Below are 24659 nucleotides of genomic sequence, written 5' to 3'. Positions count from 1 at the left end.
AGTAAAAAATGGAATTAGACAAACAGTAAAAAGAAATTAGCTCTCAAATTGAAGTGCAATCACAAATATAGCGGGATTGGGAGGGAGAAGAGAAAGGGAGAGAGAGCTAGTTAGTTTACACTATAGATAGCCTCTCAAATCTCTCCTTTTTTATTAGTCCTTTTTTCCATTCCCATTACTCCTCTCCTCCTCCTCTCCCTCTTCTTCTTCTTTGTATCAATAAAAGTTACAGATAAGTAGCAGAAACAATTTTCCATTCTTTGGGGTGTGTGCATTCAAGTTTTATTGGGGTACCAAAGTAGCACACATGTGGCAGTATCACACATTGTATCTTTTCTTATAGTAGTTCATTGTCTCAACTTGGTTGTTAGCTTTCCCAACATAATAATAATAATAATAATAATAATAATAATAATAATAACACAAGTACCGTATAAAATTTCAATTAGTTAAAATACCTTCTCAAAATAAAAATAAAAATTTAAAACACATCAAAAACCTATACATGTGCAATATCAATATCTGATTCCCCATACATGTTCCGAGTGGAGTGTCTGCTTTCTGTCCTTTACATCATTACACTCTTACATTACACTCATTTCTGCTGTCTGTCCTTTACATCATTACACTCTTTTCTTCAGCTTTTTATACTTTCTCCCAACATCTGGCACGAGATGTGGTTTTATTGCTGTAGTTGGTGTTCTGATTTTTTATATGATGTTTTGTATTTTGATGGTTTTAGATTGTATTTGCACATGTTGTTAACCGCTTTGATTTTTAGAAAAGCGGTATATAAATAAAAATTTTATTATTTTATTTATTATTTATTAAATTGCTGCTGTTCTGTTGCTGTTGTTGATATGTGCTTTCAAGTAGACATTGACTTATGGAGCCCCTATGATAAGTTTTTCTTTGCAAGATTTATTCCGAGGGGTTTTGCTGTTGCATTCAGGTTTCCTCTGATTTGCCCAGTGTATCTCAATGGATTTCCATGGTGGGTCTCTCTCTTCTCAGTGAAATTAAATCTCTTAAAATATGAGCAAAACTACATTAAAAAAAATCCTGGCTCTGTTTTAGTCTGCACTAGTTTGGCCTTGTGGACATGACCGTTTTTGGGTGCCACACTTTAAGGATGTGTCACACTTTAAGGAGGATGTAGCTAAACTGGGAATGATGCAGAGAAGAACAGTGATGGTGCTGATTGGTTTTGGGGATGGAGATAGGGACGGAGAGGATGTCATATGTAAAGAAGGGTTGAAAAAATGGTTTGTTTAGCCTGAAAAAAGAGATGAATAAAGATGGTTGGAAAAACATGACAGAACTCTGTAAATAGTATCAAATAGATAAGAACTATATGGAAGGAAAACAGGTTTAAATTACAGGAGGCCAGATCTTGGTTAATCATTAGAAAAAAATTATTAATAATAAGAGCATTACTTAGAAGCGATGGTACCTCTTGCTGTAGACTTTTAAACAGACCTTAAAACCAATCTCAGTCTTTATGGTTCTATGCTAGTTGTCTGTCATTTATATAGGACTATTGTAGAATAAAGTGGTTGTTTCTATGGATTTGTACTTTCAGAATAAAAGACCAAGCTCATTAAACCTTCAAGCACATTTCACCTGTGCATGTCCCCTACATCAACCAGAAATGCTAGCACAAACACCATATTGTGATAGTGCTTTATTTAATTTACCTTGACTGGTGAAGCAAATGCCCTTTCTTTCCCCCTTGTCTCCTGGGAGAGGTTGCCACATGTGCAGCACACTCTGGCAGGGAAAATTCTGATTTTTGTGGACGTCTTGTCAGACATTTCCCATATCAGTTAAGCAAATGCTTGAGCAATTCATTTAATTATGTTAAGCACCCATTAACAGCAGTCTAAGCCTTCCCCTGGGTCATATCAGTTCTATGAGATTCTAATTGTTAGAGACTAACTATGATTTTCTTCTTGTGCCTGCAGGTGATATTAATTCTGACAAAGCTGTATGACTACAACCTGGGGAGTATCACAGAGAGCTCTTTGTGGAGGTACGTAGATAAACGGAGCTACTAATTACAAACTGACTTCAATCTGGACACTCTGGTATAGTCCTTTCATTAGATTTAATTGGATTTCTTATGTGCTGAAAGTTTTGAGGTCTCTCAGTATTGTCATTCGGAGTTCTTATTTTTTGGGTGGAAGGGTTGCAGGATTGAACAGAGCTTAGAAATATACTGTAAGTGATGAGAGAAAGGTACTATAATTAGTTATGGATATAATTCTGAAGCCCAAAAAGTACATAGTCACTGTTACAGTTAAGTTTTTTTTTTTTAAAGTAATTGCTTTCTTACCTTTCATTTCTGAAAAGTACTGTAACTATGATAGACATTTTTCAGTTAGTTAAGAAAAACTTTGGAATGATTGAAGTCATTGGCCTGAAGTACAAAACACCTTAACCTCCCTTATACTTTGTCATTGCTACAGCACAGCATGAGGTGGAAGCATGAGGAGATATTAGAGGTGATATCTCTTCTTCACCATTTAGTGAGACTGCACTCCAATATCTTACCACTTTCCTGAGACTAACCCTTCTTGTACTTGATGTGACTTAATTCTTAATGGATGTATGTAGTGGATGTATTTTTACCATACATTTAAAAACCAGTGCAAAATGACACCCCTCTGTTTGGTTCACAATCATTTATTTCCCAAATGATCATGAAAGGGGTGTTTCAAAAAACTCCACCGCAACATATTAAAAGTTTACTTCTATATGAAATCAACTAGAGACATTAACCTTTTATTCTGATTACAGAGGATTTAAAGAACAATGGAAGAGGTTTGAGCTAATGCGGACCAAGATCGAAGTTTGTGTGTGTGTGTGTGTGTGTGTGTGTGATTGAGAGAGAGAGAGAGAGAGAGTGTGTTTCTTTCTTGTCATGCCATATCTAGGCTGGTGTTATTGAAGGTCCAGAAGATTGTTCCCTTTGAGAAATCTCTGGGCTGCTTGATTCCAGGGATCCAAAGCAGTTCATACCCTACCAATTGCAATAGTCCATTTGGGTGACTTCCATCATGTTTTTCTGGTGGGAACATTGCTGATGGAAAGTATCCTCTCACAGAGCAGAGGGATTGGGGTAGATGGAACCCCCTTGTGGGTGGAACTATTCTCCAGCATAAGTGAGTGGGCAGGCAATTCAATGCAGCACGAATCCCTCTGGAGCGATTATGACCTTGCTTATTTAACCTATTGACTAGGAAGCTTACATGTCCATATGAATCATGTCCACAATGGTTTAATTTCAATAATATTGCAGCATTAGAACCATTAAGATGAAAATACTGATATTCCTGTTTTAATTCATTCATACTCAGAAGAGGAGTACCTCCTGCACTGAATAATGGAATCTAAAGAATACCAGCTATAATTCTGAGGCAAAAAGGGGGCTAATTAACCATTTTTGTCCAACCATTTTAGTCCAATAGAAACACCCAGCTGTTGAAATAATATTGTGTTACTTAGAAGTATCATGTAGGTATGTGTCAGTTTAATGTTGCTTCTATAAAATTCATTGCATTTTCTTAGGCAAGTAATACTCAGAGGTGGTTTTGCCAATTCCTTCCTCTGAAATATAACCTTCAGTACCTGGTAGTCATTGGCAATATCCCATCCAAGTACTAATCAGGAATGATCCTGCTTAGCTTCCAAGATCAGTCAGGATCTGGGGCCTTTATGGTATTTAGGTCTCAGACATATGTCATATGTCTCAGACATATGCCTTTATGGTATTTAGGTCTCAGACATATGCCATTACTTAATGCTAAGTATAAATACTATAAGTGGAACATTCAGCAATAATTCCAGTAATTATTCCTTTTTGTTGTTGCTTGCTGCTGCTGAATAGAGACACAAAAACAGATGATATAGGTAACTGGGATCCTCATGTTCATTCATGCCTACTGTGACCAGCAGATACAGAGGACTGAAAGCATAAATTGAGTTAGACAGTAGCCATTTACAGGCATTTACTATGATTGTGTGAGGGACTACTAGCCCTTGATGATGACAGGTATTGTTGCCATACTTCTCACTAATGCATGGTTTTCTCTGTCGAGGCAGGAAGTTTATTTGTTCAGATTTCCCAGCCCCATGGAGGAATCCCTATGCATGCCAATAAGTCACACATTAATGGGTATATTTTGAATGGAATGAATTTTACCCTAGCAGGGGGTTGAGCCATCTGACCAAGGGGTCCCTTAAAACACTTTGGAGTTTGTCAGACAAGGGAAATTGGAAGTATAATCCAATGGCAATCTGAACACAACCATGGGGTTTAACGTTATTGCGTGATAACCCACTACACGCAAATTTGGGCAATGGGAAGTCAGTCCGAGTGCAATCATGGGGTTTCACATTATTGCGTGATAGACTGCCACATGCAAATTCAGGCAATGGCATGCTATTTTTGGGCAATGGGGAGCCAGTTTGAATGCAATGAGCATTCACATAATTTCACTAAATTAGCAAATTCACATGAATGCGTTCTGGCCCCACTTTCTTTTCGTTCGAAATTAAGAGAAATTCCTCATGTGTGATAAACTCTTTTGAGGTGTGTGTGTGTGTGTGTGTGTGTGATATTTCACATACAAACATAAGCATAAACAATCATCATACATTTAACAAACATCCACATAATACCAGCAATCTTTGATAAACCAAGTTGTTTAAGGCTTTTTATTTTTTCCATTGTCTCTTTATCCTACTTGCCTCAGATGTTGCTGTCAAATAACCACAATACAACATGTTGGAAGTAAGGCCACAACTTTATTTGCAAACAATTGGTAGGGTTGGCACAAAGCATAAGGTCAGGATCTGTGCAATCAAACCACCCGATGTAGTCTGATTATCCAAACCGGGCACCCACCCGGTGCTTGGGATGACCTTGGGGCTAAGGAACACAATTTGAACGCAAACCTTGTCTTGCGTTCACCAGTTCACAAAGCTCCTAGTCACCAGGAAGCGCTCCTGTGTTCTGGCCCCCGCAATGGCCAAACGCCTGCCCTATTCGCCCCCGGGTACCTATTGACTCCCAAACCAGAGCTCCATAGCCCTGGTACCACAACATACAGATCCTGGCCTATGCTGCCGCCAAGTTGTGACTAAAAACCACCTAACAACAGCGGTGGGCAGGTGGGAGAAGCACCAAGACTTGCTCCCTTCCACAGCTTGGCTCTGCTCTGCTCAAAGCCAAGCAACCGATTGAGGGAAAGGGCCAGCAACATGGCCTTATATAGGGCTAGGCCCCTCCCTCCCTGCGTGCTGTGCGGGGCCCCACCTCCAAGGCCCAGCCCACCAATGGGCAGCCTTGGAGGACCGGAAGCCCCACACCAACGAAACCGTCTCCCAGAGCGTCGCGGAGTGGAAGGGCCGCCCCTTCCACCCCCGCGCACCAATAGGGAGCCGGGCAAGCCCAAGAGCACTCTGGGGCTTGTAGTCCACCCGCGTCTAGCGGCAAAACGGTCTGCCCAGCGAGGCGGGCGACCGTTGCTTGCCTTTCCTTACCATCTCTTTCCCTTCTTATTTACTTGTCTCCTTCCCATCTCCTCCTTTTCTTCTTCCTTAAACCTTCTACTCCTTCTTCTTCTATTCTTTCTCCCTTTCTCTAAATTCCCCCTCCTCTTGTTTTCATATATTACCTCTCTCTTTCTACTCTTCCTCTTCCCCTTTTTTTCTCTTCCTCCTCTAATCTTCTTCCTCTTAACATACTGTAACATTCCATTTCGCTTTCTTCTTACCCTCCTACTTTATGTCACCTTTACTTTTAACCTAACCTTGTTCTTTATCTCTTTATTGTTTTATAAAACTAAACATAAAACATATAAAACTGAACTTACACTTTGATTCTATGAACCCATATCTAGTATTTGTTTAGTCTGCTATGCATCTCCACATACATCTTCCTGTTGCTGTAAGTCTAGTTCAGTGTTCATCCAAATGGGAAGCAGCTTAGAAGGTTTAGAAATTGATTTGGGAGAGATGGCAAACTCTTTTCAAACTCCTTGAAGCCAGTTTGTTAACTTCCAAATACCTGGTACTTTTTAGGTCTAATGAAATCCTTTGTGAATTGGAGAACAGAAAATATAGATTATACATCTCTTCGCTATTATTTTGAGCAGAGTAGAGAGGCTGAAATGGAAGTGGAGGAATCAGATCTTTGTATTGACAGGTATAATTTTCTTTGGTTTCACCAAGGGCTACCAGTGGATGTACTGCAAAGTTTTCTCTTTGAAATGAGAGAAAATAATGAAAGGACACATTTTAAAAATGTTTCACAATAGGCTACTAGCTACTGTTCCCCTTCACCCTGTGACATTAGTTTAGATTTTCTTATTTGTACATTAAAAATATCAAAGAAACTTAGAAATAAAAGGAAAAGAGCAACCTTCTGCAACTCTTTGATGTTCTGGGCTCTTTCAGGTCTGATGTCAATGAATGAAAGAATGTACTATCCTGCATATGAGGTTTTTGATCTTGTTTGTTGACAAGTGTCTTTCTGTTTGTGAAGACTGATAAGAGGAAAGGTTTTCTCCCCTGTACTTCAATACTGTGATAATTCTCTTATTTTCCTTAAACCTCAGGGTCTTAATCCAATTTAATAATAGCAGAGTGAAAATCCCTCCTAGACCAGTAGCACTGGATTTCACCATTGCAGAAGGGGTTGTGCCTCATAAAAGATATCACACTTGCAAAAAGGAGGAGGAGGAGGAGGAGGAGGAGGAAAGAATAAAAGAAAGAAAGAAAAGCGGGTCTCATTGGGGCAATGACATAATTGGATACAGACATTTCACTCTAAAGTTAATTAAGCAATATTTAATACTCGTGCCTAAATTTTAATTGGAAATTTGCTAATAGAATGAGTATTTTAAGAATTTGTCCTATATGAACATGCCTTCTGATATATGTTTAGGTGTAATTCTTAATTGCTTGGGAATAATAAATTCAGAAGAGGACAAATGAAATATGTAAAGAGTGGTACTTTTAACTATTACAAACACTAGAATTGGGTAAAGACTATTCTAGTGTTAAAGAGAAAAAAAGGTAGTCAGACATGCTTAAAGAAACTATATAGGTACTTTAGAAACTATGTAAGCACTACTTGTCTGTAATGTGGGAAAACTATGAAATGATTCAACCACGAGAAAAAGCTCCATTGTGTGGGTCTGGCACTGGGTTCCTTAAATAATTTTGGATTGTCATTGGTTGTTGAATCCAATACAGTGCGCCCACGTTATACGCGGGCGCGCCATACACAGCTTCCAGCATATGCTGGAAGCCTGCACCAGAAGAAGCCTCGGCATGCCCGAAAAAAGTAATGGGGTGCACACTTCAAGCACGAGCCCCATTACTTCTAATGGGGCTACAGCATACACCTTTTTTTCTTTACACGTGGGATCCGGAATGGATCCCCTGCATAAAGAAAAAGTGCACTGTACCATCTTTAAAAATGTATCTTCTTTCTGATGTAAATGTTCAAACCCAGAGATCAAAATATATCCATGGAAATGAGTGTCAAGTCTAAGAAGCGTTACAGTGTGCCCGCGCCATACGCGGCCTTGAGCATATGCGCTCAAGCCACGGGGCGCGCGTGGGGCGGAAGGGGCAGCGTGTCCCATTCAATTGAATGGGCGCACGCGCCCGTTGCGCCCCACGCGCTCCCGTGCCGCCGCGCCGCCGTGCACAAGCCCCATTGTTTCCAATGGGGCTTGAGCATAGGTGGAATTCGCCTTACGCGGCGGGATCCGGAACGGATCCCCCGCGTAAGGTGAGGACGGACTGTATTTATATGCTGGCTCTTCATGTTGCATTTTTCTGTACATGTAAATCACTTGTTCTATAGTCACAGAGCATTAAATTTTCTGTAAAAGAGAACGTTCTTGTTAAATAGATACAGCTGTAATCCACCCAGATTCTTTGTGATTGGGAGGGCTATAAATAATAATAATAATAATAATAATAATAATAATAATAATATAGTCTTTTCATTACATGCAGAAATGCATCCTTAGAGCTGATATAGCCAAAGGGCCAACTCAAAAGTAATGGTAAACCTTTTTTGCATTGCTAAACTCAGAAACTTCATAAAGTTTCCCACAAAGGTGAAAAGGTTGTCCATGTCCTTGCTGGATTTAAACAATCCATGTTTCCCTTGTCAGGTCAGCCGTGGTTGTTACTGTGTGCCTTCAAATAATTTCTCATTTATGGCAAACCTGAGGCGAGAATATCACAGGATTTTCGTTGCAAGATTAGCCATTAACTTCATCTGAGGGTGAGAAACTGTGACTTGCCCAAAGTCACTCATACGATTTCTGTGGATACGTGGGCATTCAAACCCTGCTTCCCTAGAGTCTAGCACCAAGATTTTTACACCACCCTGGTTCTCTCTCAGAAATAATAGGAATTTTTTGATTACATTAAATCTCAGAGCAGATATGCCTAATCTCATCTAGGCAGGCATGTGACCAGACAAGAAGGGAGGAATGATGCTACCATAAGGGAATACTCACAATTTCCTATTCATAGCCATGCAAGAGGTAGTGATGCTCATTTCTGCTTGTTTCATTTTTGCATTCAGGAATCAAATATTTAACATGTTTTCTCACAGCCAGGCAAGATACAGCTTTTTGTGCTTTTCCAATGCTTTTTGGCATTTGCAGACTTTTTTGCAAAATTATTGTTTGCAAAAAATTTCCCAGGGGGCTTTTTGCAAAAAAAAAAAAAAAAAAAGAAAAGAAAAGAAAAAAGAAAAAGAAAAAAAGAAAGAAAGAAAGAAAAGAAAAGAAAAAGAAAAAGAAAAAAGAGCGAGAGAATCCAAAATTTTAGGTTGGGTTTTGTGTGTGTTTGTTTATCTGTGCACAAAATGTACTGTGTCCTGGGATATAGTATTGCTTTCAAACACATCAAAAGGGTTTTTTTTGGCATAAACATCCCCCCCCCAGATATCCTAAAATGTGAACAATCTCCTAGAGCAGTGATAGTGAACCTTTTACAGACCGAGTGCCCAAACTGCAACCCAGACCCCACTTATTTATTGCAAAGTGCCACGTCCCTCTGGCTTTCTAGTAAGAAACTCTGGCAAACTCTGTGCTAGGGCAATAGCATGTGTGCCCACAGAGAGGGCTCTGAGTGCCACCTCTGGCACGCATGCCATAGGTTCGCCATCACTGTCCTAGAGGTTGACTGTTTCCTTCAGTGGAGTTGTTTTGGTATGACAAAGCACCCTTTGTCACAGAGGATGAAAAAATTAGTGAGCTCTTTACGTCCCTAGTCAGAGTTGAAGGGAAAGAAGAGGTATGTACACTCTGAACTCAAGCAGACTCATGCATGTACTGCTAAATGATAGCTGAGGGTTACCTGAGAAAATGCTCTCTGAGTGATGCCTGGTTTAGACTTGGTCAAGAGGAAATAACATCCCCCCCCCCACACTTTCCATTAGTATATATTTTTATTAATATGATTGCTGCCCAGGATGGGATTCTATTACTTATCACCTAAATCCAAAAACTTAGTGACATCCCCCCCCCCCCCAGAAATACAACAATATATAAAACAGTCCTAGGACTCAAAAGCCTATTAGCTACTGATAAATGGTGTGTGAGGTACAGAGAAGTGGAAAGCAGCTCAGTGTTTCACATACCAAGTCCCAGTGGATCAACATCCTTTAAGTTGCAAGGGTGATCCTCTTTTGAAATGAGTTATTGAGATTTCTCTCTGGCTGGACTTGGCATTAATTACACTGTAATCCTCTAGATAGACTTACCTTCCTTGTGTTCTTAGTTTTTCATTTTTAAAGAATTGTGCTTTTTTTTCCGGAGAAAGGGAGTAAGGATAAGAAAAAGATTATGTGACACAGGGCAATTAGTCAAGTTGGATTTGTTTATTTTTTCCCCTTCGAATGCTCTCTCAGATATCTCTCAGATCACAAAAAGGATTAAGGTTTGAGACTCAGGAGAAAACAGTGGTTTCTGCTACTAAAGAAAGATAAGCTTAAGTTTAAGATAAATAAAATGTCAGAATAAAAGATACCATATCTTTGGGGAATTGGCAGTGGTGGCAGGAAGAAGGAGAGAGGAAATAATCTCCGCATTTGTAATGTGATTGGAACTATGTGTAGAGCCAAACATTAAAGAACTGTGATTAACCTTATCCTTTAAGGCTTTGAATGCCAACCAGTGATGTACTCTCCAGAGGAGGAGGTAGTGTTATAAGCAGTCAGCATGATTTCCCACCCCCTTACTTGAGCCATTCCCTTTTTTAGAGGATGAACAATTTTGTCTTAAAGCAGCCTCAGACATTTCAATACATGCAGGGTGTTAACATGCATGTTTCTCACTTGGTGGCTGAAGTTCAAACAATAACTTTTAGAGGTGAAAAAGACACTGCTGGTCAAATAAAGAAAATCAGAACAGGCAGGGCAGAGAGGGAAAATAAATTGCAGGGGGAAGGAAAATATAGATCCCTTGTTGAAACAGGTTCCCTGGCTATCGGTCCATTTCCAGGCATAATTTAAAGTGCTGGTTTGGACCTGGCTTGGGTTCAGACTATTTGAAAGCCCATATCTCCCCATACAAGCTGGCCTGACTCTTATGATCTTTGGAGGCAGGCTTTCTTTCTGTTGTACTACCCTCCCAGGCTTGGTTGGTGAGAACATGGAAGAGAGCCTTTTTTGGTAGTTTATCCTAAGGAAAGGAGGTTCAACCCCCCCCCCCCCCCCGTTGTCTTTTCACTGACAGGTCAACACCTTGCTTAAAGAGACCTTAAGATTTGGCTCACTTGAGTAGAGTGAAGTGTAAATGGGTGTGCTGTTTTAATATGCATTGTGTATTTTAAGTGTTTTAACTGTTTTAAATTCCAATGGTTTAAAACTAGTGTTTGAATTAAATGTGCTTATGTACTTCATACTGTTTTAACTTCTCTGTTTTAATGTTTATAGTAAGCCATGTTGAATCCCATTCCAGAGAAAAGCAGGATATAAATTAAAAATACAAATACAAATACAAATAAACCTCCAGCCTCTGGGACTAATCTAGTATGTTAACAGTGTGAATCTTACCCATGGAGGGCTGACAGTGTCCCTCATCCCTCTCTCCATCCCTCTGTGTGTGTATTTATATAGTATGTGTGTGTGTTTATATAGGAGTTTGTGTGTGTATTATATAGAAGTATTTGTGTGTATTTATGTATTTATGTAGGAGCACTGGCGGCGCAGTGGTTAAATGCCAGTACTGCAGCCACTCACTCACAAACCACAAGGTTGTGAGTTCAATTCCAGCCAGGGGCTCAAGGTCGACTCAGCCTTGCATCCTTCCAAGGTAGCTAAAATGAGTACCTAGCTTGTTGGGGGCAATTAAACTGTTGTAAACTGCTTAGAGACTGCTTAGTGTGGTATATAAATGAAGTTGCTATTGTTGTTGCTATTTATATAGAAAGTATGAATTTCAAACAATGCACTGTGTTCCCTCCACATTCCTTTGCACTCCCTTAAATCTCCTGGCCTCCATACCAGGCATCTCTTCTCTCAGAAAATATAAAATAAAAGAAATGCTAACAAACAGGGTAGAATGAAAGACATCAGGTTGTGAATGGCACCACAAGACTTATTCTGTTTAATAAATGCCCAGTATCCAATTGCCCAGTCAAGCAGTGTGAGCATGCAGGGATCTTTGTATAGCACATGCCATTAGTTACTATGGAGATACTCTAGGGAAGCATCACTGCTCCTCTCTTCTGTCTTAATTTGCTTATTGCTCTCTTTCTTGTCCCCAATATAAAGATTTTTTCCCCTTAAGAAAGATGGGGGTGGGGGGAGGGACTGGAAGGCAAACATCCAGATGAAATGGGCTCTAGCCCTTTTTGGAGTGCAGTCTTGTTCAAAATGGCGTTTGAAATGAGCTTGATATTAAGGCAGGGACAGACAGGTTATATTTTGACTATCCAGCAACAATTTGAAGTGGTCTTGCCAGGCAGGCCATTAAAATAGGGCTGTATAATTGATTCAGCTGACTCCCAATTCAGAGAGATTTGGACCAATTTAGGATTAGATCAGAATGATCAAGGGTTCCACTGGACCCATCTAGAAATTCAGGTGTCCAAAATCCACATTTTATAATCTTCAGTGTGACCATATAAGGAAAATGCCACAGCAGTGTTATGTGTAGCTGGAACTGAATTTTTCAGAATGTGCATTCTGAAACAATAATTTCACCCTCACTCAGAGGCATATATGAGGAGGGATTTTATGAGGTCATTAAAAATATGTAGTCAGTTATCTGGTGCTCTTTACTGGATGTATTTGTTAGTACAGCCGGTCCTTATCCACAGATTTATTATCCAGGGATTCAAGCATTCCAAAAAAGTATACATTCCAAAAAGCAAGCCTTGATTTTACCATGTGATATAAGGGACACCATTTTGCTCTGCCATTATATTGAATGGGACTTGAGCATCCACAAATTTTGTTATCCACAGGGAATCCTGGAACCAAACCCCAGCGGATAACAAGGTCCTGCAGCTGATTGTTGAAAGAGCTGTGGTTAGGGTGCGTGTGGATATTCTGGGCTTGGCCTTTGAGTTTTTCTCTTTTAGTTTTCTAGTGATAGACTTATTAAGTAGCCTAGCCTAATCCTCTGTTTGCTTTCTTGTTAATTTGTTAAATTGAATAGTAATATGTTTGAGTTGTAATTAGTATGTCAATGTCTGTGAGTCTTAGTGTCTTTTACATAGTGATACTTTATTTATATCCCCTTCCCAAGTCACTCAAGCTGTTGTTTTGTCTCTGACTTGCTTATCTTGTGTGACTCCATTTAAAAAAAGAAATCTCATTGGCTCCTATGTGTGTGTGCATGTGCACATGCACACTCATGTTCATTCATTTGTGTATGCAATTTTGCATTCATCTGACTAGCCAAAAACATGTTTCTTTTCTTCACAAAATGCATATAGTGGTGGTGGTTTTGGTCATAGTAGTGCTGATGGTGTTGAAATTCATACTGTCAATCAAAGCAAACATGATTGTTTTATTTTCCATTTCATTTATACTAGCTGAGCTCTCTATATAATTTTCACTACATCACATTAAATAAATTTGTATATCTTTTTGTTTTATCAGTTATTTTCATTACCATTACATCTGATATTAGTTTAATTAGTCATGAGGCATCTTCACAGTAGAAACGCATATGTACCTGGTGCTCCTAGAGCCAGAGGAAGCTAGAGTGGTTCATCTTTTCTCACAGTAAAACTTGTAGGGGTCATTAGTTATTGTGGTAGTGGGACCAAGTCTGCTTCATCCCTTGGTGAGACTAGCAAGAGCTCATTATGGTGGTAGTGGGAGTATGTTTGCATCTATTATCAGGAGGGCTCTATTTGAGTCTCAACAGCAGTGGATCTCAAGGTTGTTTTCTGCCCACACAGTGGGAAGCAGGGCACTACAGCACTAGCACCCTGGTGTTGCTGAGGTCAAAGGCAAAAAAGTAGGAGTGGGGAGACTCACCGAGCAGGAATCTTATAGACACAGCAGTCTGCCCTCCTCCCTCATACCAGAAATTAAAGTAAGCAGTTATAGAAGAGGTGGGGATAGGAGAAGAATGGATCCATGAGATGGAAGTTTCCAGTGACAGCCCACATCCCCAAAAACATTAAGGAGGATGAGGGAGTTCATCAGAGGGATCTGGCTAGTTGGACTGCTAGCAAAGCATCTTCTCATCACCAGTAACTTACTTATGCTGCATCACTGAATCATATAACTGCACTAATGTTAGAATAAAGTAGAAGACCTTTTCCTTAAGCAAATGTGATTATTTGCCAAACTTTGACAGAATTTGTGATGATACACACAGGCAAATTAAAGCAGCATCCAGGTTTAGATGATTCATGAGGTGAGAGTAGTTGGGAAGCAAAATGAAACCACACTCTGGGGCTAAAAACCAGAGTAAAGAAGAAGCTCGAATACTCTGACTCAAGTTGGAAAAGGTGCATATAAATGGCCCTGTGCCAGTACAGGATTGTGGCAAAGCAAAAACATGATTACCAATAATTCAATGGATATAATTACAACATACACAAACGAGATAGTTCAGTAGGGGGCGTGAGGTGAGGGGAGTATGTACTGGGGGCCTCCATGATTATGCTTTACCACTGGGCACATTGAAGCACTGATGCACTATACAGGGAGTGCATCTCATGCGCAACTGTATGGCCGATCATATGGACACGTGTCTAATAGAATGGCATCTGGGCAGGAAGAGGGAAGAAATTGGAAGTTGTTTGGTGGTGTGTTTGTGCAATGGTACACATGCATGGTGGGCAGGTGGCAAAAAAAAATCACATGACACAGCTTGATGCCATGCTGTGTAAACATCCTCTGGGTGTTCAAGTTGCCTTTGGTGTGGGTGGTGCGGACAGCAGGGGTTCAACTCCAACTCTATGTTGACTGATGCTTTGTGCTTGCCAACTTGATTCAGGAAGCATTTAAAGAAGAATACCTTGCCTGTAGCTTTTCTCTGTTCCTGGCTACTTCTGAGAAACCCTGTTCTATGCCTACCTGTGTTCCATTGCCTGAATTCTACTGCCTTCTAGGTGCTGTAGGAAGATGTCCATACTATAAAAACAGGTCTGGGACAAAATCAGTAAAAGAGCAATCAACTGCTTTTAAAAACTGGTTTTATATTATGAAAAAATAGTCAATTTTCTCTAACCCAAATAATTGTGAAGCTATCTTATCTGAAATACAGCTAGGTGAATATCCTCTTTAGATTCTTTTTTTTACTTAATAATATCAGTGACATCTGCTTTATTCATTAAATCAATCACCACTTAGAAACATTTAAAATATACAAGCTATGTAATTTGCTTCAGTTTGGACATTCAGCAGTGGAACCACCCATCAATATGCAGGTTTCTCCATTTCCCTCCATCAACAGTCCATCAAGATACACAACAATCTGTTTAGCACAACACATGTAACCTGCTCATGGGTGGCAAGCACATAAAACTAATGGGAAAAGATTAAATAAAAAAGTAGTGTTAAAGCAGATTTCTTTTTCCAAAGTGCACATTTGAGAAAACACTGCAGATACAGAAAAAAGTATTTTCCTTCCCATAGTTCAACCGTTTTATCCCTTTAACTATTCCTGTGCCTAAAATATCCCAGACTTTTCTACACCTTTTTGTGTAGAAATGTTCCTGAATATGCCTGCCATGAAGGAAAGTCTTTAATTCTCAGTTGCAGGTGTGATGATGTACATAAAAGATCCTTATAACAGGAGGTATAGCGTCCTGTTCATTAAAGAACAAAAGAAAACCCAGAGGAGGGAACAGAGAGGTATCTGTGCATCTAAAACAACTTTCAAATTTATTACCTTTATAAACTAAAGGTTAAGGCAAAAGGTGGCTTGTTGGCAAGCAGAAGAATTTTTTTGGTAACATATTAAGAACAATTCTCTCTTTTCCTTGCTCTGTACAGGACTGACCCTAAACAGCCAATGAAACCTTGTCCATGGACCAATTTGAAACAGCAGCATCTGCTTTTCCAGAAAATACTCTACTTATTTCTAAGGAGTTTCAATCACCATTTTCCCCCAAAGGGTTGGGGCCTCTCATAATGGAACTACCTTTAATAAAGTATCATGCCTGCCCCAGTTCCCTGTGCCGCTACTGAATTGCTTTCCATGTTGGTTAACAACATTCAAGGCACAAGGCTTGCTTCACATGCTTGACCAACATTAACAGAGCCTGTTCTTATTGGTGCAGCATTCATGTGCCAACAATAAACATTGCTTATTATAAATGCTCTTTGAATCACAGAGGAGAAATAAGCTGTGATCAATCCAACGCTCTCATTTAATGAATGCTGGAAAGGATAGGAAAAGTGCACACACTTTAAGTCTGATTGGCCAAATTAAAAAAAAAATCTAAAAACCAAGAGCTCAGTCACTACCCACATCCCCACAGCAGTGCAAATTGCTTAGCGTAGTAAGCCATAAACCAATTAAGACTGAGGCCCCCAGTTTTGGGCTACAGGAACCCACTGCTGGACATGTTTTAACACATGGACATCTCCAGCACAGAAAGCCATTAGCTATTATTGTGAACTTTCATATCTTGTTTGCTGAAAATGCAGTCATACATATCACTGATTAGAAGACTATCCCCTCAAAACCAGAGATGGTCCTGGAAAGAAATAAAAGTTGCTCATTCTTTCCTCAGGAATAAAATATTGGCAGGGTGCTACTTCTACCATTTAGCAGGCCAAACTGAGATCAAGAAATTGGTCAAATATTAGCTGTAGGAAAGATTGCCTTAACACTGAATTACTTGGAGTCTTCCTTGCCAGCTTTCTCTGCACCACCACTGCATGGGTCAACATTTAAGTTTTGCAAATGCAAAACAATGCTAAAATGAAAATTTTGAAGGGCCAGCTTTAGATTCTTAAGGTTCTACCACATCTTCAAATGTTATGCAGGCATTTGTACCTCCTAACCCCACAAAAATTTATAACCATTTTGGTTTCCCAGTACAAGTCAAGGAGGAAGGCCCTCAAAGATCAAGCTTTGAGTGATGTACATGCCCAAAGTCAGTTGACTGAATGCTTTCATTGCTTTCAGTTGAAATTAAATAAGAGTAATAAGAAATATTATTGGAGTTCTGAATGAGCATGATTTGAGAATGTGCTTACTGTAACAGGGGGGACAATCCACCATTTTTTATCTTTTTATTTTTGGTCGAGCTCTGCTAAATAACACATTCAGGCGGGATACAAACCGCCGCTTTGCGGCGCTTCCCCGCCGCCGCCGTTTGCTCCGCGCGGGAGCTGCAGCAGCCAAACCGTGCAGCTCCCGCTCGGAGCTTCTTCTTGCGGCGCACTGATAACGTCGCGAAGTGCCGCTGGCGCATTCGCGACATCATAGGCGCCGCGACACGTCTGGACGCTATGCGTCCAGTACGTAAAGATGGCGGCGCCCATGTGGAAGGGGCGCCGCCATCTTGTATGTATAGAATATGTACTAGGGTTAGGGGGGTGCGGAAGCACTGCCCCTTCCTAACCCTAGTACGTATCCTATACGTACTATATGGCGGTTTGTATCCCGCCTCAGTTCCCAATAGCTTGTATTCAAGATTTTTCTTTGTATAACATAATCATTAAATAGTCTCAGTTAGAGATGGGCCCTTTAGCACGTAAGGAATACGTGCTAGGATTGCCTCGGGGCGTCCTTTACAGATGCTCCCTAACTCTAGCACGTATTCCATACATCAAAATGGTGTTGCCCTGTACATATGGGCGCCACCATTTTGATGTGACAACCGTGCCACGTCCAAACAGTGCGGCGCAGGCGTGACATGTTCACTCCGCTATAGAGCGCATAGGGCACCCTATTTGCAGCGCTGGAAGGAGCTCCAAAATGGGGCTCCTTCCTGGGGAGCGCCTCGTTCCCACAGCCACCAAACAGCTGTGGGAAAGAAGCTGGGGGGAAATGGGCCAAGCGGCCCCTTTCTCTCCTGACAGCAGCTCCTTGGGGCATCCTGGGGCATGAAGCCCCAATGACACCCCTTTCCAGGCTGGGGGGAAGTGCCATTTTGCCGCTTCCTCAAGGCCTGGAAAAGCGGCAGATCGGGGCCTGCGGGGCTGCCACTGTGGCTGCTCAGGCCCCAATCCGGCGGGGATTGTGGCGCCTGCAGCCACCCCAAAGGGGCGGTCTGTATCCCACCCATGTTGCTTTTCCTTTCTCTCTCTAGCAGTACAACACATTTCAAAAATTCAAGCTGCTCAGATCATTACTTTATTTTTCATTTATAGTTAGAGAAAAAAAGAGCTATAAACAGTAAAACCAAAGAGAGAGTGAGAGAAAATATATTAAGCACATTGCAGAATGTTATTGCTTCCATATGTTCATACTGTGCATATTTTCATCAAGCCATTATGGCTTCAGTAAAAAGTGAAAGAAAGAAGCTAGTAGATAATGGATGACCTTTAGTCCATTCACATTCACCTCATAGTCCATGCACCATTTGTGTAAAAGCATTTTTATCTTTGAAAAAAGACTATCCTAAACAACAGCGACATAGCTGCATGCATTTTGAAATTGGTGTCTTCTTGAATTTCATACATAGGATTGGTGGGTAACAAGTGACCTCCCAGATAGTATTCATCTAGAAATTCCATGGTAAGGGATGATGGGATTTGCAGTCCAGCAGCATCTGGAGCTTCAATTATTCCTAATCCCTGATACATAATGTATGTAAGGTCTTGTAAGTGTCTTGAATATTATTTCCCTGTTCTGTTGTCTTGCAGACGGATGACTTTCATTGGCTCTGGTCTTTAACACTTGCTGATCTGCCATAATCAAAGTGACATAGCTGCATGCATTTTGCACTACCAGTGTCAATTAACTTATGTGAATGCTGAGTATTACATTTGGAAAAAGTAAAAAGGAGAAAGAAAAAGATCCAAGAAAGACAGGCCTTAGCATGTTCTTTGCATTCTTTTTTATTTATTTATAATGTTTGCATGCTGCTTGATATTAAGAACTCACCAATCAGTTGATATTAAAAAATCAAGTATAAAATTTTAAACACTTTGAAATTATTAAAAAGTCAAAATGCTTTTTTTAAACAAGAATAATCTTTTGGGGTAAGGGTAAACATGAACAGTAAATACAAGAAAAGGTACATTAGAAACAATGAAGAAATGCCAGTGTGAACAGATGTGTATTCAGCACCTATCTGAAGATGAACATTATTTTCTGTTTTTCTAATCTCTAATTCTATATTCTAAAGGGTGATCACTGCTAATGAATAAATAAATAAATAAATAAATACACATTTAATGATATTTTCAGACTGCATTCTGTTATTTGTGAAAGAATCAATAATGTCTCCATTGAAAGGAATCAATAGGATGTAGAGTGGGTACTTGGTATCCATTAGGTCTGGTTCCACAACCCCCTATGTATATAAAAAATCAAGGATGCTCATCCCTTTAAATACAATGGCATAATAAAATGGTGTATGTTGTACAAAATGGCAAAATCACTTTGACAAATGTATTTATTTATTTTTTCAATATTTTCATGCCATGGATGATTGAATCAGTGGATGGAGAATCTGTGAATATGGAAGGTTGACTCTATATAGATGAGGTTGGTCCACTATATACATTGGAAGATTGTCCACTAAGTGTGTTAGTTTCAATGTGTTTCAGATGTTCAGGAACAAAGCATTTCAGCCTCAATTTGGGAGAAAGTTATTTAAATGCCTTGACACTTTATCATATGAAATGATATCTACACACATGCACATGCACATATACAGAAACACAGAGTAATCAGTGACTACAGTTAAGGATAATGTTTTCTATTGGGAATGCAGTTATTTGTGGCTCCATTTAGTAGGCCTTTTACTATATTAGTTTGTTGCATCTGCTAGGCTGACTAGGTGCAAAAGAGTATAAACCTCGTATTTTAACAGCTGCATTAAAGAAATAAGTTTGCATAAAAGATAGACTATCTACATAAAAGAAAGGATACATTTTTATCTCATCTATACCTTCCTTGCCCTCAGATTATGACTCTCACATTCTAATGTTGTCCATATTTTTTCAGAAACAAATCACACTCAGGAGGTGACCCCAAGGCTTACTGTCTGCACCTTACCTGTTCCTAGATTAGTGAACTCATAGTTCAATCATAGACATGTTTCCCTCATAGATAGGCACAGTGAGTACTAAGTGTGTTGGATTGCATCTATGTGTTATATTTAATATATGGTGTGTAACTATATCACACTTTTTTCTTACTTGTAAGTGTGAAGAACCCAGTCTGGATGGGTTCCATTGGGACCCTAACATGGGGGAACAGAGCTTTAACTTTTTCTCCTCCCACCTGATCTCATTCCAAATCAGGAGGTCTGCACATGCATTTTACCCTGGAAAATACCCTACCCACTATAATGGGACGTTTCCCCCTCTATGCAAATTGCAGGTTTCCCAAGGTTCAAAGCTTTGTCCTCAAAATAGATTCAACATTTTGGGTAGCTCCTTTAAAGATTAGACTTAAACCAGGAGCAGATTCACTAGCTCACAGATATGGGAGCCACAAGCTGCCACTGGAATATGCTCAGGTTTTGTAGACACATTATTTGATTAAGTATGGATCCTTGAATTTGAAAACATAGTGTTTAATGCTTAGTTTAGGTCTTTGCTTCTGGTCACTCTGAACTCTCCTGGACATACATCTGTAGAATCATCCTGTCTCCAATCATCCCTCCATTTATCAATAACAATGTGAAAGGGATCTGGGAGTCCAAGTAGACCACAAATTGAACGTGAGTCAACAGTGCAACACGGCAGCTAAAAAGGCCAGTGCAATTTTAGGCTGCATCAATTAAAGTATAGTGTCTAGATCAAGGGAAGTAATAGTGCCACTATATTCTGCTCTGGTCAGGCCCCACCTGGAATATTGTGTTCAGTTCTGGGCACCACAATTCAAAAAGGATGTTGAGAAACTGGAGTGTGTCCAAAGGAGAGCGACTAAAATGGTGAAGGGTATGGAAACCATGCCCTAGGAGGAACGGCTTAGGGAGCTGGGGATGTTTAGCCTGGAGAAGAGAATGTTAAGAGGTGATATGATAGACCTGTTTAAATACTTGAAGGTATGTCATATTGAGGAGGGAGCAAGCTTATTTTCTGCTGCTCCAGAGAACAGGACCCGGAACAATGGATGCAAGCTACAGGAAAAGAGATTCCACCTCAACATTAGGAAGAACTTCCTGACAGTAAGGGCTGTTTGACAGTGGAAGAAACTCCCTAGGAGAGTGGTGGAGTCTCCTTCCTTGAAGGTCTTTAAACAGAGGCTGGATGGCCATCTGTCAAGGATGCTTTGATTTGGATTTCCTGCATGGCAGGGGGTTGGACTGGATGGCCCGTGCGGTCTCTTCCAACTCTATTATTCTATGATTCTATGAACAATGGATTAAAAGTGACTTGTGCCACTGATTAACCGATTTATTGAACAGGGTCCATAATATTAAGGTTGAAATCAATTTGAAGGCTTTAGATTTTACTTGAAGCTGTTAAGGTAGATTTGAGGGCTAAATGTTCAAATCTGAATATTCAGCAGTTGCCTTTGTCTATCAAAATGAATTGAATTACAAATTTAGATAGAGATATCTGTTTATCAGACTTTCAGCTATGAGTCTGTAAGATCAGAGAATGTGCATATACAATGCAAATGCACTTAGTAATGGAAATTGGACAATTCTTTCTGCAGATGCTCTGATATTGTTCAGCGAATGACTTAAAGGCAGAAATACCTGTTTTGTATAACTCGATAAGAATTTTCCTTTATTTGATTGTATTCTTTGTCTTGCAGCAATCACTCTATTGAAAAAATAACTTTTCAAGACCCTAGGCTCACTTTCTTTAAAATACCTTTTTACATTTTCCCCTCCACATAAAAGGAATGAGAAAAGAAATGAAGCATAAAATCTTTTGATATTTCCCAATGCAGCACTGCACCTTGACCTAGCATTTTTCCTCCTATTTCTCCAAATTATTTTTCTAGCAAAATGAATAGAAAGACAATAAAGGGATAAAAGACAATGGAGGATAAGTCCCCTCCAAGGAACACAAACCACTGCTTTCTTTACAGCTAACCTTGTATTTCATGATCACAGTGGGCTAGGAATGGAAGCAACTAGGGGAGTGCAACCAGTGCCCCCAATTGCAATAGATTGCAGTGTCATGGTGGTGGGTGGGTGAGAGATACTGGTCTTCAATAAATACATATTGAGTTTCCCTTATCCAAAATGCTTGGGAACAAAAGTGTTTGGGATTTCAGATTTATTTTTGGTTTTGGAATATTTGCATATATAATGAGATATCTTGGATATGAGACCCAAATCTAAACATGAAATTCATTTATATTTTGGATTCAACTTATACTCATTGCCTGAGGGTAATTTTAAACACAATATTCTTAATACTTCTGTGCGTGAAACAAAGTTGGTTTACACTGAACCATCAGAAAGCAAAGGTGTCACTATCTCAGATTTTAGAATATTTTGGATTTCAGAATTCCAGATAAGAGATACTTACTCCATATAGCCCTTGATACATTCTCCTTATTGTATCACAGAACTGGAAGGGACCCAAAGGTCTATCTAGAACAGACCTCGACTAGTTAAGCAATTCAAATGGCCGTCTAATCTCTGTTTTAAAAAAATTTCAAATGAAGAAAATTTCACCATCTTCTAAGGTAGTCTATTCTCTTAACAAGGTGGTCTACTCCCCAGTTCTTACCATCAGCATGCTTTCAAAATTTAGTTGGAATCTCCTTACTTACATTACTTCTTTCCATTGGTTCAGATCCTATCCTTTGAAGCAGCAAAAATCACTCCATCTTCACATAACAGTTCTTCCCTGGTGGTCTCAACACAGGAACACTGAAAGTTTGCTGAACTGAGTCAGACTTTGTTCTTTCCAGACCATAGACAGTGGCTCTCTAGAGTTTCAGGAAAGTGATTTCATTGGCCCAGAAGAGATGGGCAGAAAAGAGCTCCCTGAGTATGCTCAGGCCACAAGCTACTCAGGATCATGCTGACCACACAGCCTGCTCCCAAAGTGGGCTGCAGCTGCAGGACTGAACCTGCACCATCAGGATTTTCTCATCTCCTTTTTGCTCTAGTCCAAAAGACCTTAGTCTGGCTTTGGTGTGGCATCAGGCTGGTTTGGAGGCATTTGAATGTCACATAGCGTCATTTGAACTCCACACCTCCAAAGTGGCCAGAAGCCACTTCATTTGGCCTGTCTATTCCAGGCCAATGATTGCCTGAAGATTCTGGGGACTGGAGCTGGGAACTGTGGTATACAAAGCCGCATATATAGAGTGGGCCATATCCAAATTGATACTTTGGTGAGAAAGTCATTAACATGCATAAACATTCCTGTACTCTCACCCAGTGTGGGGGGGAATTGAGATTCTTCACCAGGAGGCCTGGTGGTGCAGTGGTTAAATGCCTGTACTGCAGCCATTCACTCACAAACCATAAGGTTTGTGAGTTCAGTTCCAGCCAGTGGCTAAAGCTCGACCCAGGCTTGCATCCTTCTGAGGTCGCTAAAATGAGTACCCAGCTTGTTGGGGACTATTAGCTTATATTTTGTAAACTGCCTAGCCCTAGGGAATGCTTAAGTGCACTGATAAGCGGTCTAGAAATGTATTTGCTGTTGCTATTGCTATTGTTATTTTTCTATGAAAGAATGAAATAAGGGATGATTTCAATCCCTAGTCCTGATAGCTTTGGAGCTCAGCTTTTCTTTCTCACCTACTTTGCATCAGATGCTTTTCTTTGGTGTGCAAAATACCTTGAGGGAAGAAAAGTTACATGTTTTTGCTCTGCATCAGGCAATGAAATATATACAGCTCTTCAGCTAGGCCTATTATGAATGCTGCATCCACCATTGCTTGGCCACTTTATGAAATATTCCATGTTAATTAGAATGCAAATTTATTATGCACATTAAAAGTGCATTCTGTCTTGCATCCAGTCATGAAATGTAGTCGCACTGCAATGCAAATCAAGAGAACCTTGATCCATCTGCACCAGACAAATCAGCATGTATATCAGAAATATGAATATTAATACTGACATTTATTAGTCAGATACTATAAATTACAGATATGTGATGCCCATGGTACTTCTTAGTTATGTAATGTTTTAAAAGTTATTTCGTTCTCTTTTCTAAAAGGAGCTAATGCATGGGAAAATATTGCCCTGATATTTTGAATTGTGCCATTTTCAGGTCTGTCTCAAATGTACTGAGTTTATTAGCATACACAAATTAGATCAGTTAAAATGTGGGGACCTGAGGCTGCTTTATTCTATACCACAAAAGATATGTTTTGTCCTTGCATTCCCATAACATTTCTTTATATCCAAAATAAAAGAGCAGTCAGATATGTTTCCATTCTAATTCCAGTGAGCCTTGTATCATACCAACCCTTCCCAATTTGTTTCAACAATTAGTTTGTTTCAGTGATTGCTTTCTTCTTGCCACCAGTTCATAAATCCCAGCTTTGTGGAGAGCCTGAATGATAGTAGTTCCACTGCTTCTGCCATCTCAGCTGTGGATCTCCCCATTTTGTTTTAGTTACCATTGGCGTTTTGGTTGACTCTTAGCCAATCACTGAGTTTTGTAAACATCCTTGTTTAGGCAGAATTTTAAATGAATCATTTAAAGAATATATATAATTATGGATTTAACTGTCATAGATGGAGGCCATGAGTGTCATAGTTTGGCACATTTTGTTATAACCTAACCCTTATTCGAGCTCCCCTCCCCTTATTTCTGAACTTGATATCTCTTTTGAGTTCATGGTGTTGTTTGTTTAGCTAGTCTCCCAACAATTTCTGGGGTATTCAAGCAAGAGGTATACTTAAGTTGTGATCATGTATCACTGGAACTGCTCTTGAGTAGACTCCATTCAACAATATGTATCTCTGGAGGCAGCGGATTGCACCAGATCTTATTTGGTCGTGTCACAGCAAAAGAAGTGAATACTTGTGCAACCAGCAAATGCCAGTTAGTTTTTGTTTGCTTATCTTTTGTGCCACATTAAAACTAT

The 24659-nt window shown here is 39.8% G+C and overlaps 1 protein-coding gene across 1 annotated transcript in view; it reads left to right on the top strand.

Moving 5' to 3' along the window:
* Window positions 1-24659, top strand: part of SORCS1 (sortilin related VPS10 domain containing receptor 1) — a 539126-nt gene that overhangs the window by 168378 nt on the left and 346089 nt on the right. Inside the window, exon 2 of the mRNA XM_089508330.1 lies at window positions 1965-2032. Within this exon, the coding sequence (XP_089364456.1) occupies window positions 1965-2032 (68 nt within the window). The remainder of the gene's footprint in view (window positions 1-1964; window positions 2033-24659) is intronic.

This window comes from Sceloporus occidentalis, unplaced genomic scaffold (assembly GCF_023333645.1).
Source record: "Sceloporus occidentalis isolate IW3139 unplaced genomic scaffold, rSceOcc1.0.p SCAF_2, whole genome shotgun sequence".
In the NCBI taxonomy this organism is placed as follows: domain Eukaryota; kingdom Metazoa; phylum Chordata; class Lepidosauria; order Squamata; family Phrynosomatidae; genus Sceloporus; species Sceloporus occidentalis.
This window is presented reverse-complemented; position numbering and strand designations above follow the sequence as displayed.